The sequence below is a fragment of the Bos javanicus genome, chromosome 13, assembly GCF_032452875.1.
Source record: "Bos javanicus breed banteng chromosome 13, ARS-OSU_banteng_1.0, whole genome shotgun sequence".
Lineage (NCBI taxonomy): Eukaryota > Metazoa > Chordata > Mammalia > Artiodactyla > Bovidae > Bos > Bos javanicus.
Genome location: NC_083880.1, coordinates 25410129 through 25425762, shown reverse-complemented (window position 1 = coordinate 25425762; position 15634 = coordinate 25410129). Strand labels below are relative to the sequence as shown.

Sequence of the window (15634 nt, the reverse complement as noted above, 5' to 3'; positions counted from 1 at the left end):
TTTACTCAGGTAGGGGGAAGTGGAGGGCTCACGCCTGGCAAGCTGAAGTGTGAGAGCAGCTGGGGTTTGGAGTGCCCTTTCCTTACTGGATTTGCTGCACAGGAGCTTGCATGCCCCTGAGGATGCCACACCTGTGGCCACTCCCTGCTCCTGGACGCGTATGCCTTTTATGAACGTTTGGTGGACCACGAGGCTTCCTCGAAGTTGAGGAGGATGCCTGGGCATCGTCTAAGCCAGCACTACATCCTCAGTCACCAGCCTACCCCGAGGGGCAGGGAGGGGTGAGGCTGATCCTGAGTAGACACATGACCTCATAAAGATACACCTTCCCAGTTCCTCAGTACCCTGGACCAGCCATGCCGAGTCAGATTTACGGGATTTATTCACCATGCCTGGTGATAGGAAGGGTCGTTTCCCTGCCCTTGGATTCCCATGTAGCTCATATATTCCTAAGAATGGGAAAGGGAAGGGAAGCGTTGCGGAAGACACTCTGTCCAAATAATAAAACCGTCCACGAGGGCTCCTTTTCCTTATGAATTCACCCTCTTGCTTGAACTCCTAGTTCTAAATACAAAGGTTTTTGTTTTTTTTTCTTGCAAACCCCCGAGCTGCCCGCAGCACCTCTGCACGTTCTTATGGGGGAAGCGCAAAAGCCAAACCCTAGGAAGCAGGAAGTCTAACTGGCTGTGGGAACACCACCACGGGGCTCCTCTGCTTCCAGCTCTCCTCAAAAAAAAAAAAGGAAGAAAAAAACAACAACAGATGCTTAATGGTTTTTTCGTGTGTAAGAAGCACGTGCAGCTTAAAGAAGTGGCTATAGACTGTTGTTGCGGCGGAAGGCTCTAGACCAAGATGATGTGTGTGAGGGAGGAGCCCAGGGTGGCACGCGCCTGCACCCTGGCCCTCAGTCATCCGTACCAAAGGATGCTGCAGAGAAGGCCACCGGCAAGATGCTGTGCGGCCGGGGGAGCGGGAGGCGGCGGGTGGGGGAGGAGACCGTGTCAGAGGACGCCGCCCACGGGGAACGCCGGCCGTACCTGGAGCTGTCGCATCTGCCGCAGCTGGAGCCTGAGCTCGGCCACGCTCCGCCTCATGTCGAGCAGGCTCGCGTGGACCGCGGAGGCACTGGCGGGCGCCGGCTGGCCGGGCAGCCCCGAGGAATCCGCGGCCCCGAGAGTCTTCCCACCGGAAACCTGGGGCGTTCCTAGGAAAAAAGAGCAGCGAAGTCCCTGAGATGCCAGGAAGGAGCAGTCAAAGCTACAAGTCCCATCCCAACACAGAAAATGCCCATTCCCTCATTTTGAAAAAAAAAAAAACCTTAAACGATATTGGCTCTCTAAAGGGCAAAAAGGGGGGAATTGGGTTTAAATAAATTAGGGAACGTGCATCCAATGTTATAGTACGCAGTCTGGAGAAGTCATGTTGTAGAAGTTTGGTGCTGTAAGAAGGGAGATTGCAGGGCAGTAGGTAGAGCATGATGCCATATTAAAGAAGCTAGCTGTCTGTCTGTGTATCTTATTTATTGGCTGCACCATGCAGCATGTGGGATCTTAGTTCCCTGACCAGGTATTGAACCAATGCCGCCCCCCACCCCGCCCCCCAGCAATGGATGCACAGGGTCCTAACCACTGGACCATCAGGGAAGTTCCTACAATTTTATAATAGAAAAAATATTAATAATTTAGACCTCGGGGTCCTAACACAGGGTACTCATGTGACTGTTCCTTCTGGGCAGATATAGCCCAAGAAGACCCACTTAGATCTGGGCAGAGATTTGGCCAGTCACCAAGGGAAAGCTAATAAGGACTGGGTACTCTCCTGAGTCCCTTGGAATGTCCTGACTAAAAGCAGCAGGCCCTCTGCACACATCTCCTTCAGTGAGGAAATCAGGCATGATGCTAATATTCTTTGGGAGAAGAACCAAAAAAAGGCAGCAGAGAGAAACCCTTCCTTCTGAACAGTTTTGCCACTGCCATAATTTTTTGCTCCCTGAGTCCAACTTAAATCGTCCTCTTGTAGTTCCTAAGTCCGTCTGGGAAGGGCCTGATGTGAGCAAGTTTGCCTTAAAAATGCCCCCAAGGGACTTCCTTGGTGGTCCAGGGGTTAAGACTCCGAGCTTGCAATGCAGGGTGCGAGAGTTCAATCCCTGGTCAGGGAATTAGGATCCCACATGCTGAGTGGCACGGCCAATAAAAACCAAAGTGACCCCCAAAGGATCCCCAGTAACACTCACAGGATCAGCAAGGTGTGGGAATCAAAAGGAGATGCTATGCTACTTCCTTTTTATGACAATGCAGTTCTGTGGAACAGGCTTCATGTAGAGAGTATACAAGGAATCCACAACACACACACACACACACACACACCCACCCACCCCTGAAGAGGTTGTTCAGTCCTCCTTCCTGGAAGGGATGAAGTAGAAGGTTTGCCATAGCACAGGCTGGCCGTGCACGGCAGAGCTCTCTTGCTGCCCTGTGTGCCTGGACTGCTTACAGCACAGTGGCCCCTCCTTCCATCTCCTCTCCTTCCCCAGGACACACTGCCCCACAAGCCTCCACAAGCGGCAGCCATGGGCCATGGGCGGTGCGCCAGTGGGCATGGAGGTGCCTCCAAAGTGTCCTACTTGCTTGGCCTCAGCAATGCCGGCGCAGAGCTGATGGAGCACCACATTCCTCATCCCTGCGTGCCTGTCCCAACAGAACCGGTCTCCTAGCTCTCATGGCCCCCTTGGGGAGTCGGGAGAACAGATGGGAAGCTTTTTAAGAATTTACAAAGGAGCCCCAGCAGACAGACGGTGAGCTTTCTGTTACCTTTATGACCCCAACCGGTCCCTCGTGTCATCACCAACAAAAGTTGGGCTGACTTTTGACCACTTCCCCTCCAGATGGAAAACCCCCCTTGAAAGAGCAAGATAGGGAACTTCCCTGGGGGTGCAGTGGTTAAGACTCTGCTCCCAATGTATGGGGCCTGGGTTCAACCGCTGGTTAGGGAACTAGAGCCCCACGTGCCACGCAACTAAGAGTTCATGTGTCACAGTGAAGATCGAAGATCCCGCGTGCCGCAACTAAGACCGGTGCAGCCAAATTAACAAACAGTTTTACAAAAGAGCAAGATTTGCTATCTCTGCAGTTGCTCCAGAGAGTGCTCTCTAACGGTGAAGGTCCTTAGTGAAAGGACGTCCAGTAACATTTCCAACAATAATAGCTTGACCAGGTTAACATAGCGCCTCTGAGACCAAGTATTCTGAAGGGAAGACAATGAACTGGAAGTCTTGAAATCAGTCAAGTCACTTGATCATCACTCCGTATCCTCAAGCGTAGGTGCATGTGTACACACACACCACACGTCATTTGTACAAATAACGATGACGACATCCTCAAGGTGTTTCTCCAACAGAAATGACACTGCGCTACAGCCAGTTACTCCTGTTCGTAATGAGGCCTGTCCTGAGTTCCTCAGCCAAACGAAGACATATTCCTTCCACGATCGTGCTTCTCTTCTTCTGTTCTGAGGGCCCAGTGCACCTCACTGCCATCTTCCACGAAGGAGAGGCCCAAGTTTACCTGCCATCTGTGAGAGCTGAACCCTGACACCTGGCTTTAAAAATACCTTTCAGAACCGAATTTCTCATGCTCATTTATAAAACTTCCTCATCTATAACCTCTCAATCCACTAAACCTGGCTTCTATGACTCCATCATTCACTGCATTGGCCCTTTATAAAATGGCCAACGGGACTTCCCTGGTGGTTCAGTGGTTAAGAACCCACCTGCCGGGGTTCAATCCCTGGTCTGGAGAGACCCCTCATGCTGCGGGGTGACAAAGGCTATGCACCACAATTAACTGGGCTCGCGTGCCCTAGAGCCTGTGCTTCACAGCAAGAGAAGCCACTGCAACGAGCAGCTCCTGTTCACTGCAACCAGAGAAAGCCCGTGCGCAGCAACGAAAACCCAGCACAACCAAATATAAACAAATAATAAAAATACGGTGGCCAGTGGTCTCAGCTGTCAAACCAATAGACTGGGTTGCCACGACAGCACCCTGATGTGACGTTGGGCTTTGTCAGTCACTTCTTTTCTTTCTCAGGAACTTTGAAACTTTCCTTGCCCCTCCCTCGTCTTCTTCCCTGCCGCGTCTCAGTCAGCCTCTTTCCTAATTTCTTCCTCGGCCAGCCTTCCACATCCTGGCCTGCTTCTTCTCTCCCTGGACTTGGTTTCAAGGAGGTCACTTCTATGACGACCACCCGCCAAGGTCCCCCACACCTCTGCCTCCAGCACACGATTCAGCCACATCCCCAGACCTTAACGTCGCTTCAGGACCTTTCCACAAGCAGGTCAGATTCATTATTTCTACCTGTTTCTTGAACTACTTTTAGCCAGTGGTCCTATTATCTACTCCAGTATTTAAACCCGAAACCCAGAAATTCACTCTCAGCATCCAGGTCCTAGTTGTCTCTCTCCCTATCAGTTTCCTCATCTGTAAAATGGGTGTAAGTGTGATTGTGCAGGATGATGGAATTAACACACGTGGACTGCTCTGCCCAACTTCTGGCACAAAGGGACCCCACTGCGGTTGTTGGGCTGTAATGATTATTTCTCTGGGCAGAGTGAGTGGGAAGAGCCCCTGCTGGACGTCCCTCCCCACCTGGAGTGGCAGCGGTGACGGGCTGAGAGCTACAAGCAACTGCCCTGAAATCTCCGGCTGGAGCTGGGTCTGGTGGGTGGGGACCCCAAGTGGTGAAGGAGTCCCCCCTTCAGATTAGAGTCTCAGGACCTGGGATCCACTCTCTGAACCCACATGTGGGATGGTCACATTCTAGTCTGCGGAGGATGGTCAGCGTGCAGGTCATTCTCGGCCCCTCCCTTCTGTACACCCAGCCTTTTCCAAGCAACGGCCTCTTCCTCTTACCAAGTCTGCTCTTAGGTAATTTACTTCAGCCAAGGTGTATCTTAATGTAGACTGTTGTAACAGGAAGAACATGGGTTTAGGGGTTGGGCAGACTGGCTGAGAATCTTTTTTTTTTTTTTTTTAATTTATTTATTTGGCTGCGCTGGCTCTTAGGTTGTGGCATGTGGGATCTAGTTCCTCAACCAGGGACTGAACCCGGGCCCCCGGCATTGGGAGCGTGGAGTCTTAGCCACTGGACCACCAGGGAAGTTCCCTTGAGGTGTATCTTAATGTGGACTGTTGTAACAGGAAGAACATGGGTTTAGGATTGGCTGAGAATCTTAGGAGCTCCAAGGCTAACATCTTTTTTACAGGGTTATGTGTTTAAACAATATAATACACTATGAAACACAGGTTATGACTTTGAAATGGGAGGTTCCTTCTGTTCTTTTATACCCATGGTAAACCAGATATTTCTGAAGTAACAGGAAGTCTGGGTTTCCCTTTCTCAGGTACCCCTGACCCAATGGGCTCCTTGACTCACCACATAATTCCGTGTACTTGTCTACAGAGCAGGGATAACACTTCCCGTCTTGTCGCTGACCTCCTAGGATTCCGGAAGAACTACTATATTTTGCACACCATACAAGGCTGCTATGGCAATGAAAGCCCTGTGGACCACGGGTAGCCCTGACACATCACAATGAGAAAGGCCAAACTGCAGAGACGCAGGGGAGCAAAGCCGTGTGCGTGTTGCCGGTGGCATTGCAAATTAGCTCGGCCTTTCAGAAGAGAAAGCTGGCAGCGTGTCGCCAGCGCTCCTCAGCTGTTTGTCCCTTTGGACTTATTGATTCCACTTTGGGAAATGCATTCTGAGGAGATTACACCTGCTCCTTCCCTCACGCTTCAAAAAAGACGCTGGCAAAAATTTTCAAAACAAAGACATGAAACCACCTTTCTTTAAAGGGACTGGGGCACCTTAACACAAAAGGATGAGGCATCAGGACGGGCTGGTGGAGCATGCTGATGGCGTCACATGTGTGTGATGTGTGTTCAGTTCCCTCATCTGGAACGTGGGAATCACGCGTGTGCCTCCCCGCGAGGCGGCGTCAGGGGTGAACACGTTCAGGCGTAGAAACGCACTCAGAATAAATACTGCCTGGTACATAGGAAGCACTTAGTGTTTCCTATTATTATTATTTCACCCCAGTGGCGTGGTGGTAAAAGAATCCGCCTGCCAATGCAAAAGACGCAGGTTTGATCCCAGGGTCGGGAAGATCCTCTGGTGGAGGAACTGGCAACCCACTCATTCCTTCCTGTAAAATTCCACGGACAGAGGAGCCTGGCAGGCCACAGTCCTTGGAGTCGTGAGTCAGACACTACTGAGTGGCTAACACACACACACACCCCCCCAACTGAGTGACTAACACACACACACCCCAAAAGGGAAATGCAATAAAGAAGTATACAAAACAGCATGTACACATTGATTACAATGGTACTGGATATTAATCATTTCTAGAATAGAAGCCAGAGGAACAATGTTTTGGTGCCTGTTTAACGGTAGCACCCTGACTTTATTAGCTATAACAGACATACCGTACTGTGTAACTTTAAGGTATGCGATGTGTCAATTTGATACATGTAACGTACGGCCATAGGATTATTACCTATCAAAAGTGTTCATCCTGTCACACAATTACCATGTCTTTCTTGGGGTGAGAACATTTAAGATCTGTTCTCTTGGCAACTTTCAAGTGTCCAGTTCAATACTTTTATCTAGTCACCACACTGCATGTTAGAACTTACTCATCCTCTAGCTGGAAGCTGGTCCTTTTTGACCAACATCTTCTATGTCCCCCACCCGCAGGCAACCGCCCATCTGCTTTCCGTTTCTGCAAGGTCAGTTGGTGCCTTTTCCCCCCCATAGGTTCATAACCAGAAAATAAGTGAATAAATATCTCCCAAGCAAACTGGCAGGTGCTCTGAAGACAAGCTCAGCAGTGGCCACAAAACAATTCTCTGGCTGCAGTCAAGGTCATTGGTTGATTTCTAAGGAAACCAACCAATCCCATGAGGACTGAGAATGCTGGAAGAAGAGCAGCCCTGCTGGCCTCAGAGCTGAGGAGCCTGAACTCGGCTAGGGCGGAATCAGGACCAGCAGACGTCTCAACATAAGGCCCAGTTCTGTCCATTCTGCCATGTGGCGCTAACGCCACCTGCGGCTTTCCCCCAGTTAGGGGTTTCAGCCAGCGTGCCATGTGCTCCTTGAGTAATTCAACAGCCAAATGTGTCCCTGGTAATGATGCCTATTTCTAACCCAAGGGAAAGGAAGACATCATATTCTTGAGAGAGGCCCACCTTGAGTCTGCAGGATAAGATGGCTATCAAGTATACATGGACAGGGACTTCCCTGGCAGCCCTGTGGCGAAGACTCTGTGCTGCCAATGCAGGGGACCCAGGTTCAATCCCTGCTCAGGGAACTAGATCCCACATGCTGCAACTAAGAGTTCCTACATACTGCAACTAGAAAGATCCCATGCACCACAGCTGAGAGCTGGTGCAGCCAAACTAATGAGTAAGTAAATACTGAAAAAAAAAAAAAAAAAAAAAAAGATCAAATGAGGCCAGACCACCAGAAATGCACATTTTCTATTATAAAAATACATACATATACCCGGACACTAGTGAAGTCAACAGGGAATATAATTTGGGCCTTTTTGGGGGGAGTGAAAGTGTTAGTTGCTCAGTCATGTCCAACTCTTTGTGACCCCATAGACTGTCCATGGGATTCTTCAGGCAAGAATGCTGGAGTGGGTAGCCATCCCCTTCTCCAGGGGATCTCCCCGACCCAGGGACTGAACCTGGGTCTCCTGCACTGCAGGCAGAGTCTTTACCAGAGTCTGGCCTTTGCGGGGAGTGCTGGCATTTAAAAGCAGACCTTGTTCCAAGTACACCTTCTCCTGCCTTGACCCCTGCAGGCTCCCTATCAGCTCATTCTGCTTTCTCATTAGTCACATCCTGCTGCTGCGCTGAGGCCCTTCCCCAGGGCAGGACCTTCTACTGCCTTCCCTGTGCATTTAGAATAACATCTAAATTTCTCACTCGGCACCTGTACATGCTTTGCTCTCTACCTGGGTGTCTCTCCCCTTCCCTCCTCATCCTTTTGGCTTCAGTTTGTGTTACTTGCCCCAGAGAAATGTCCTTGGTCAAGGCTAGCCCTGATGGTTAAACATTCATCCTGCTTTTTAAAATTTACTTTGTTGAGTATCCAGTGGACAAGCCTACATAATTATATCAAGCCAATTATGAAGTCAATGATTTTCTCTTCTTGATAAAAAAAACAACAAGTTATTTTTTTAAGGGTCTGAATTTTATGTATCAGCTTTCCATTATTTTTTGTTGGGAAACTCATGGTGCCAAGTACAATCCAGCTACCCTGTCCTGAGGGACATAAACCAAGGATGAAAGCAACAGCGGACGGTATGTCATCCCACAGGGTCTGGAACACTGCGTTTTTGTTGTTTCTCGTCTCTACATCCTCACTCTTTCTTAATGTTCAGACCCTGGTTTGATTCTTGGGCTTCCCTGGTGGCTCAGCTGGTAAAGGATCCGCCTGCAATGCAGGAGACCTGAGTTCGATCCCTGGGTTGGGAAGATCTGCTGGAGAAGAGATAGGCTACCCACTCCAGTATTCTGGCCTGGAGAACTCCATGGACTGTATAGGCCATGGGGTGGCAAAGAGTTGGACACGACTGAGTGACTTTCACTTTCACTTTTCATACATACAATGACCTGTCCCAGACCCATTTTCTGCATTGGATTAGTGGGTAGGTAGCCCTGTCCTAGGGTGCCCACTGTCCTTACCCAGTACCAGGCACATAAGTATTTGTTGAGTATAGAACCTCATCAATGAATAAATGAATGAGGAAGTGAATAACTGAAGATGGAAGGGAGAGGACGAAATGGCTTAGTCCCAAACCCCACCTCGAATTAATCACACAGGTGACACAGGGAGAGGTTAATATGTCTAGAAGCAAACCAGCCCCATCAAAGGCAGCTCCCAGACCTCCTGTGGGTCTGAAGAACACTTACCTGCACCATCTGTTTGGTTCTTACTGGCTGTGGTTTTCATCATTTTCTCACTGAAGGAAAGAAAAAGAGAGTCAGCTCTGCAGTTTCTAAAATGCTTCTCTTCCCCGCTACCATTCACTATTCCAAGCAATCAGCGGCAGCTAGTGGCGGTACCAAGCAATGAAGGTATTCCCGCATCAGCACCAATGTTGGCCGGAATGGAAAAGGCTTCCCAGGTGTGCAGCGGAGGCGCACTCATGACTTTCAGATGATGGAGGATGTGGAGGTGTGCGGAGGGCGGTGGCAGGCACTGCGCAGTGTCCACAAAGCCACATGCACTGGGAAGCCCATTTACCCTTCTTGGGCCAAAGTGGTACCTTCGGCCAAGAATTTCCGGAAACAGACAGACAAACAAACAAACCATGATTCATAGAGATGTGGGTATTTTCAGCCTTGAAATGATTACAAGAAAACGATTGGAATGAAGGCATGATCTTAATCATTAAAGAGAAACAGATTGAATTAATTTTGAATGGGTTTGCTTTCTTCTTTTTACCTAGAGGCATCTTTGCTATTACTTGTAAGGGGCCCTTTAAAAAGCGCAGACTGAACAAGGCCAGTTAAACTGGCAATCTGTTTCTCCATGGCTTGCATTCTCTCTCTGTAAAACAAGAGAATTGTTTGTTAAAGCCGTGTTGACTTTCAAACTGGTTTGTCGAGGGCAGTGATCATCTGAGGGTTATAAAAGGTTCCACCTCCACCGAGCAGGCCTCCGAAGTTCAGCGCCCCCTGGCTTGGAGAAGCCAACGAGCCTGCAAATCCCCACCGAGTTTGAGATTTGATGGTCAGAGACGAGTATTAACCCAATGATCTTACTAAAAAGACCCTGGAGAGACTGACAGAGGCCGCATGGAAAACAGAAAAGCTTCTCCCTTGGAAATAATTCTCTTTGCGCATCTTTGTGTTTTTGAGCCTTCCTGCCCTGCTTTCGCTATTTGTCCTCTGCACAAGAGGGGTCCCAGGCCAGTCAGGGGAGGGAGTGGGCCAGGAACACATACTTTCAAGCTGTGCTCCTTCCAAGGCTGCCAATTTTGGTGTGAATGATGGAGACGCTCGTTGTGGTGCCCGGAGTAGGACCTGCTGCACAGCCCAAGAGGACACAAGTTACCGTCTCTTGAGAGCTCGGAAAAGTGCGATTGAAATCAACGTCTTCACACTAGAGGGCAGAGAGTCCTCAAATCGATGCCATAGGAATTTGAAGGCTTTCACAGATCCAGCAGGAAAACAACTAACCCCACCAACTTGGTTATCTCAAGACACGAATGAAAACTCTTCTCAGTTTTTAAATCATGCACAGATACTACGCCTCTCTGTTCAAGACTCTCCAAGGCTACATACGATTCATTTGGTTTCTGAAACAGGCTCACATTTCTGTACGTCAGAGCAACGACAGTGTCATGGAACTATCACCGTTATTTCCAACACATTACACAGTCACCACCACAGAGCGACCTGTGCTAAGGACAGAGCCATCACACAAGTCATGGCACACAAATTCAGTTCTTCTTGCTCAGTAGACAGAAGAAGAATTAGAACAGTGTGGATGCCTGGACTACCATCGTACCCTTATCAGGAAGTGTCAAGTCCCAGCCTGAGACAGAGAAGTGACCCCCACTCTTCTCTAGGGGTGGGAGTATCTCAGTCCCATGGGCCTCTTGGAGTGTGACCAATGGTGAAGATTCCTGGGTGACAAACAGCACATTCAGACACTGTGGCTTTTAAATACAAGCCAACCACTTTATCTGGTACCCAATGGAAAAGGCCATGGCGGTCCGTTCTTTCACTTGAACGAAACTGGTTATGTTGGACTTTACAAGAGATGCTACATCTGTATCTTGAACTTCAAGGCAAGTAAGAGGATTTTCAAGAGTAATTTTGCTCATTCACAGTTTTTTGGCTTTGCACTTTGCCTTTGGAATACAACACTCAGTGATGTAGAAAACACTGAGATTCATTTCACAATTACAAGCTTCTGACTTCAGAATTCCACGCATTTTTCTTTAGTTTAAAATGAATGGTTATGTCACAATATTGAGTTTCTAGGATGTAAGTCATGCAGTCTGGAGGATTAATGGTTGTCAACCCACCATGGGGTGGGACTGGGCGGGGGGTGGGTGGGAATTATTAGTAGTGGGATCTCTCTCAAACAGTGAGCAGAGATATGCATCTACCTGGAGTGACGTTCCAACTGTTTTAAACCTCTGAGCTGTTGAGCATTTCCAGTCATATGTGTGTTCTCGGCGTCCTGTCTGTCATAAAGCCATGCATGGGGCCAAGAGAAAAATTGGTAAGAAATCCCACTCGAGAAGGCAGGCTGGGGACTTCCCTGGTGGTCCAGTGGTTAAGAATCCGCCTTGCAAATGCAAGGGATGCAGGTCTGATCCCTGTTTGGGGAACTAAGATCCCACCTGCTATGGAGCAACAAGCCCACGCGCCACAACTAGGGAGTCCACGGGCTGCGACGGAAGAGCCACGCCACGGTGATCCCGCGTGCGCCAACTGTGACCCTGACCCAGGCAAGTAAGTAGTTAATATAAAAAGAAAAGGAAAGGAAAAAACAGGCTAACAAATACCCACTGGAGATCCAAAATTTATCAGACCCTAAGCTGCAAGGCACCTCAGGACCGATGGGGAGGTAGCTGGTCTCCATGTGTGGGGCACACACGTGCGTTCCGGGTAGACACTGTTCAGAATCCCCAGTCTTCCCATGGTAACGCTGGAAGCCAAACTCATGACCCTTAGAGCAGGGGTGCTCTCAGAACTACCTTGAGAGGCACGAGTTTACCCCTCTTATTCAATCCTAGGCAAATACAAAGGGTTTCTTTTCAAGTGGGAAAGCAGGGACTTCCGTGGTAGTCCAGGTGGTCCAGAGCCTAAGACTCCATGCTCCCAACACAGGGGGCCCAAGTTCAATCCCTGGTCTGGGAACTAGATCCCGTATGCTAAGAGCCAGAGGGGAACTAGATCACATATGCCAGAACTCAGAGGGTCTGCATGCTGCACCTGCCGCAACTAAGACCCAAGGCAGCCAAGTAATTAAACATCTATTTTTACAAAGTGGCAGGACATTCTTTTGGTTAGGAAGAGGCTTAATGGTTTCTTTGAAGCTGCAGCGCAGCATACAGAGGCCTGGTGACAAGCTAACTGCCCCCAGGAGACAATAATATCAGGAGATGTTAGCAGTAGGTAAGCCCACAGCTGTAGAGAATAAGCAGGAGTCCCTGGGAGAGAGAAAGGGCAGATGGATCCCAGCACTGGCCTAGGCACAGTGCTGATGAGGGCTACATCAGTGTTCTCTCTGGTCCCTCTTTGGTCACCAGCTATCATGACCTGTCTAACAAAGCACCGGAATCAATCCAGATTCAGGACTTTGATCTTCAGCAGATTCATCACCAGGGTGAGAATTGCAGAATGGTACAGCACAGGTGGGTCCTCCCAGAGAGGCACCCACGGGGCTTCCTACATGCCTTCCACATCCTCCTTGGCTCAGTTGGTACTCGGCCTCTCACCATTCTTACCCCAGACAACGCCTTTAGGATGAAGAGAAAGAAAACCCCCGAACGGCACCCCGCTCTCCTGACTTCTAGGAACGACGTGGACGTAGCCTGCAGAACTGCCTAGATGTCTAGATGAGCGTCTAGATGTTTTGGAGCGAAAACCCTGCATTCAGTCCAGATACTCACATGCTTGTTCTTCTGTTTGCATCTGTGAGGACAGGACTGGAAGCTCCTTGGGTAGCCTCCTCCAGGCTATGTCACCAGTGGGGTCACCAGGAAGGAGATAAGATCTATCAGAACGTGGAGAGCTCAGGACACTTGAGCTTGACAGCCGAGGAGGGAGCGATTCTCTCCCCACGCCCAGGACGACGTGTGCGCCCCAGGCGCTGTGCACAGATTGCACGCGCGTGTTCCACTGTTTCGGCCAAAACCGCTTTACGAAAATACAATTCTTTTGACACATGGTAATGAGAAAACTTTTTCCCTCCTGTTTAATCATCAAAGTGTTTCTGGTTTCAGGATTCATTTGAAGGAGATTATCTGATTTATAAATTCATAAATAAGAGTGTCTTTCCATTTCATGGCTGGTAATCTGGAAACAATTTTATGGTTTAACTAAATTACAGCAACTGGAAACTTCGGCAGCCTTCTCCCATGATGAAATGTTATGAAGTATGTTTTAAATGTGAAAGGGGGAAGAAAGAGAAATGCAGTGGAAGAAGAGAAATTAAAACAACCCTGTCATTTCACTGCAGTGGCAATTTTGTACAATAATCATCAGAATATTAAAGATGCTCAAGCTAATTCTTGCCAGTATCGCTTGGTTTAAGGTATTCCACAGGCTGGGTATAATTACTGTTGAAAAGATGGCTTAAAAGTGATTTCATAGACCATTTTATTTCATTCCATAAACCATATTTATGTGATTAGTATGTACGGTTAACTAGTCATTTAGTGTTATAAGTCAGCCTGGCTCAATGAATCTTCTCAGGGCCCAAGCATAATATTAATAAAAAATTCAAATCCAATCCCGAGAAAGTGCTGATCTCAGTATTAAATTCCTGCTGCTACAACCAGCTTTCCTGCAAGTCCCATGTCTGTCTGTGAAGATGGAGCAAAACCCAGACTGCCCGTAGTCTGCTCTCTGTCTGTAGAGTCTAGGAAAGGTGGAAAAAAAATCTGCATTTGGAGAGATATTTTTAATGAGCATATCCATTCATACAGGTTTTTGAGTCAATGTTTTGTGACTGGGGACTGACTAAGGCCTCATTCAGCCTGAATTACGTCCTTATCACTGTGCATCTAGGTAAATGAATGGCTATTACAAAACCAAGCAGTATAAGACTGGGAACTCCCCTATAAGGAATCCTTAAGGATATGTTTTTAAATATCCAGAAGAAGTGTTGGGAGCTGGCTGATAACAGCCTACCAAGCTGATGTGACCAGACTCCCAGCCCGCATTCACCTTGGCAACCAGCTTCTAACCTTGGACCCTGGTGGCACAGGATACTCAGTATCAACTGTAGTAACCAGGCTGGCTTTCTGAGAGTACTAACTAGGTGGTTCCCTGTTCACTTCTAGTTCTAATATTTTATGGTTTTTTTTTCTGGTTCCTGCTCATTCCTTGTGATCTCTCTCCCCTCAGAAAGATATAAATGGTCAATGAGTCACCAACAGACATTTCTGGGTACTTAATACATGCTAGGTGCCATGCGAGCCACTGCAGACCCAGCAGTGAATCAGGTACTATCATCCTTAAGCAATACCTTCCTCTCACGAAGTCCATTTTTTTCTTGGGAGCAATCTAAGTGACCTAAAACCCTTTCATCTTGGCAGTGCCAACAGCGTTTTCCAGAACCAAAGAGTGAACAGGTTTAAAGCAAGGCTGTGCCCTTGTTTGTTCATGCCCTGATGCTTTGGCATGAGAGGAAAAAATACCAGAGTTATTAAAGACACTGTTTTTAGATGAGTTCAACAGAGCACTGGAATTCAAATGATCTGAATTTGTGGTAAAGCTTTAAATAAAGGACTCTGAGCCATGAACTCCGTTCTTCTGCCCAGTGTTAACCTTTTGGTGAAAGAGCCGGTAACTGAAGACATTCTTCCAAAAATGCCCAGTAAATTTAACTTCTCATGGGAACACCTAGATTTATTGAGGATATTGATGGAGTTGGTGACATCTGAGTGGGGCTACCATGGCATGTCCCTGTAAGTATCTCGGAGGTCATGGTACTGTCTGGATACCACTACACACTCCTTAGGGATGCTGACCATGTTGTGTATCTTCGTTTGCACCCTTAGTCCTTAGAGGAGGAGGACTGGGCACACAGAGGATCACGAAGAAGTACTATCTACAACGCTGACATTGAAGGCTGCTATCCCTCCCCTGCCCTCTGCTCATGGAGAAAGGAGATGAGGGCTCTTCTGCTTTCCCTTTATCACTTCAATCCATCATCTGTCCAAACCCTCATCTCCCCTGCTTCTGAGTTCTGCATTACTCATCCTTCAGTTCCCTACCAGCATTCAGGAAATTCCCTCACATCCTTGTGTGACTTCAGCACAGAAAGCTGGCCTCCTGTCTGCCTTACCCCAGACCATCACCTTATGTAGCTTCAGTATCCACACGGATAACCCTTTCAGCAAGCTGGCACCACAGATCCTCAACTCTTCTTCAGATATTCCCTGACCTTAAAATCCTTACTCAGCATGACTTTACATTCTGGATTTGAAAACTCCAAAATTGTCTTTAAAAACAGCAATCTTTGGGGACTTCCCTGGTGGTTCAGTGGCTACGACTCTGAGCTTCCAATGAAGGGGCCTAGTTCTTGGTTGGGGAACTAGATTCCACATGTAACGACTAGAAGATTCTACATGCTGCAACTAAACCATCCCACGTGCCACAGTGAAGATGGGATATCCTGTGTGCCACAACTAAGACTTGCCCCCTCCACACACGAAAGAAAAACACACTCTGGTTGTCTTCTGTTCTCTTGGTAACACAAACCAGCTCTGTGCCTGCGTGCTGGCCTTTCCTCCTTCATCCCCTGCCATCAGTACTGTCTGGAAGTTCCTTTTAATTTTCCTGCTGCTTACCCAGTGGACTCCTCTCATACTCTC

General features: G+C 48.3%; 1 protein-coding gene across 25 annotated transcripts in view; it reads right to left on the bottom strand.

Annotated features, from left to right (window-relative positions):
• KIAA1217 (KIAA1217 ortholog) overlaps positions 1 to 15634 on the bottom strand; it is a 527643-nt gene that overhangs the window by 45667 nt on the left and 466342 nt on the right. For 14 of the 25 annotated variants that reach the window (XM_061436005.1, XM_061436014.1, XM_061435995.1 and 11 more), the window contains 4 exons: positions 12704 to 12769; positions 9517 to 9621; positions 8982 to 9031; positions 1038 to 1204 (listed from right to left, as the gene is read on the bottom strand). In XM_061436005.1, the coding sequence (XP_061291989.1) occupies positions 1038 to 1204; positions 8982 to 9031; positions 9517 to 9621; positions 12704 to 12769 (388 nt within the window). The remainder of the gene's footprint in view (positions 1 to 1037; positions 1205 to 8981; positions 9032 to 9516; positions 9622 to 12703; positions 12770 to 15634) is intronic. The other 11 variants (XM_061436020.1, XM_061436019.1, XM_061436015.1 and 8 more) reach the window with 3 other exon arrangements.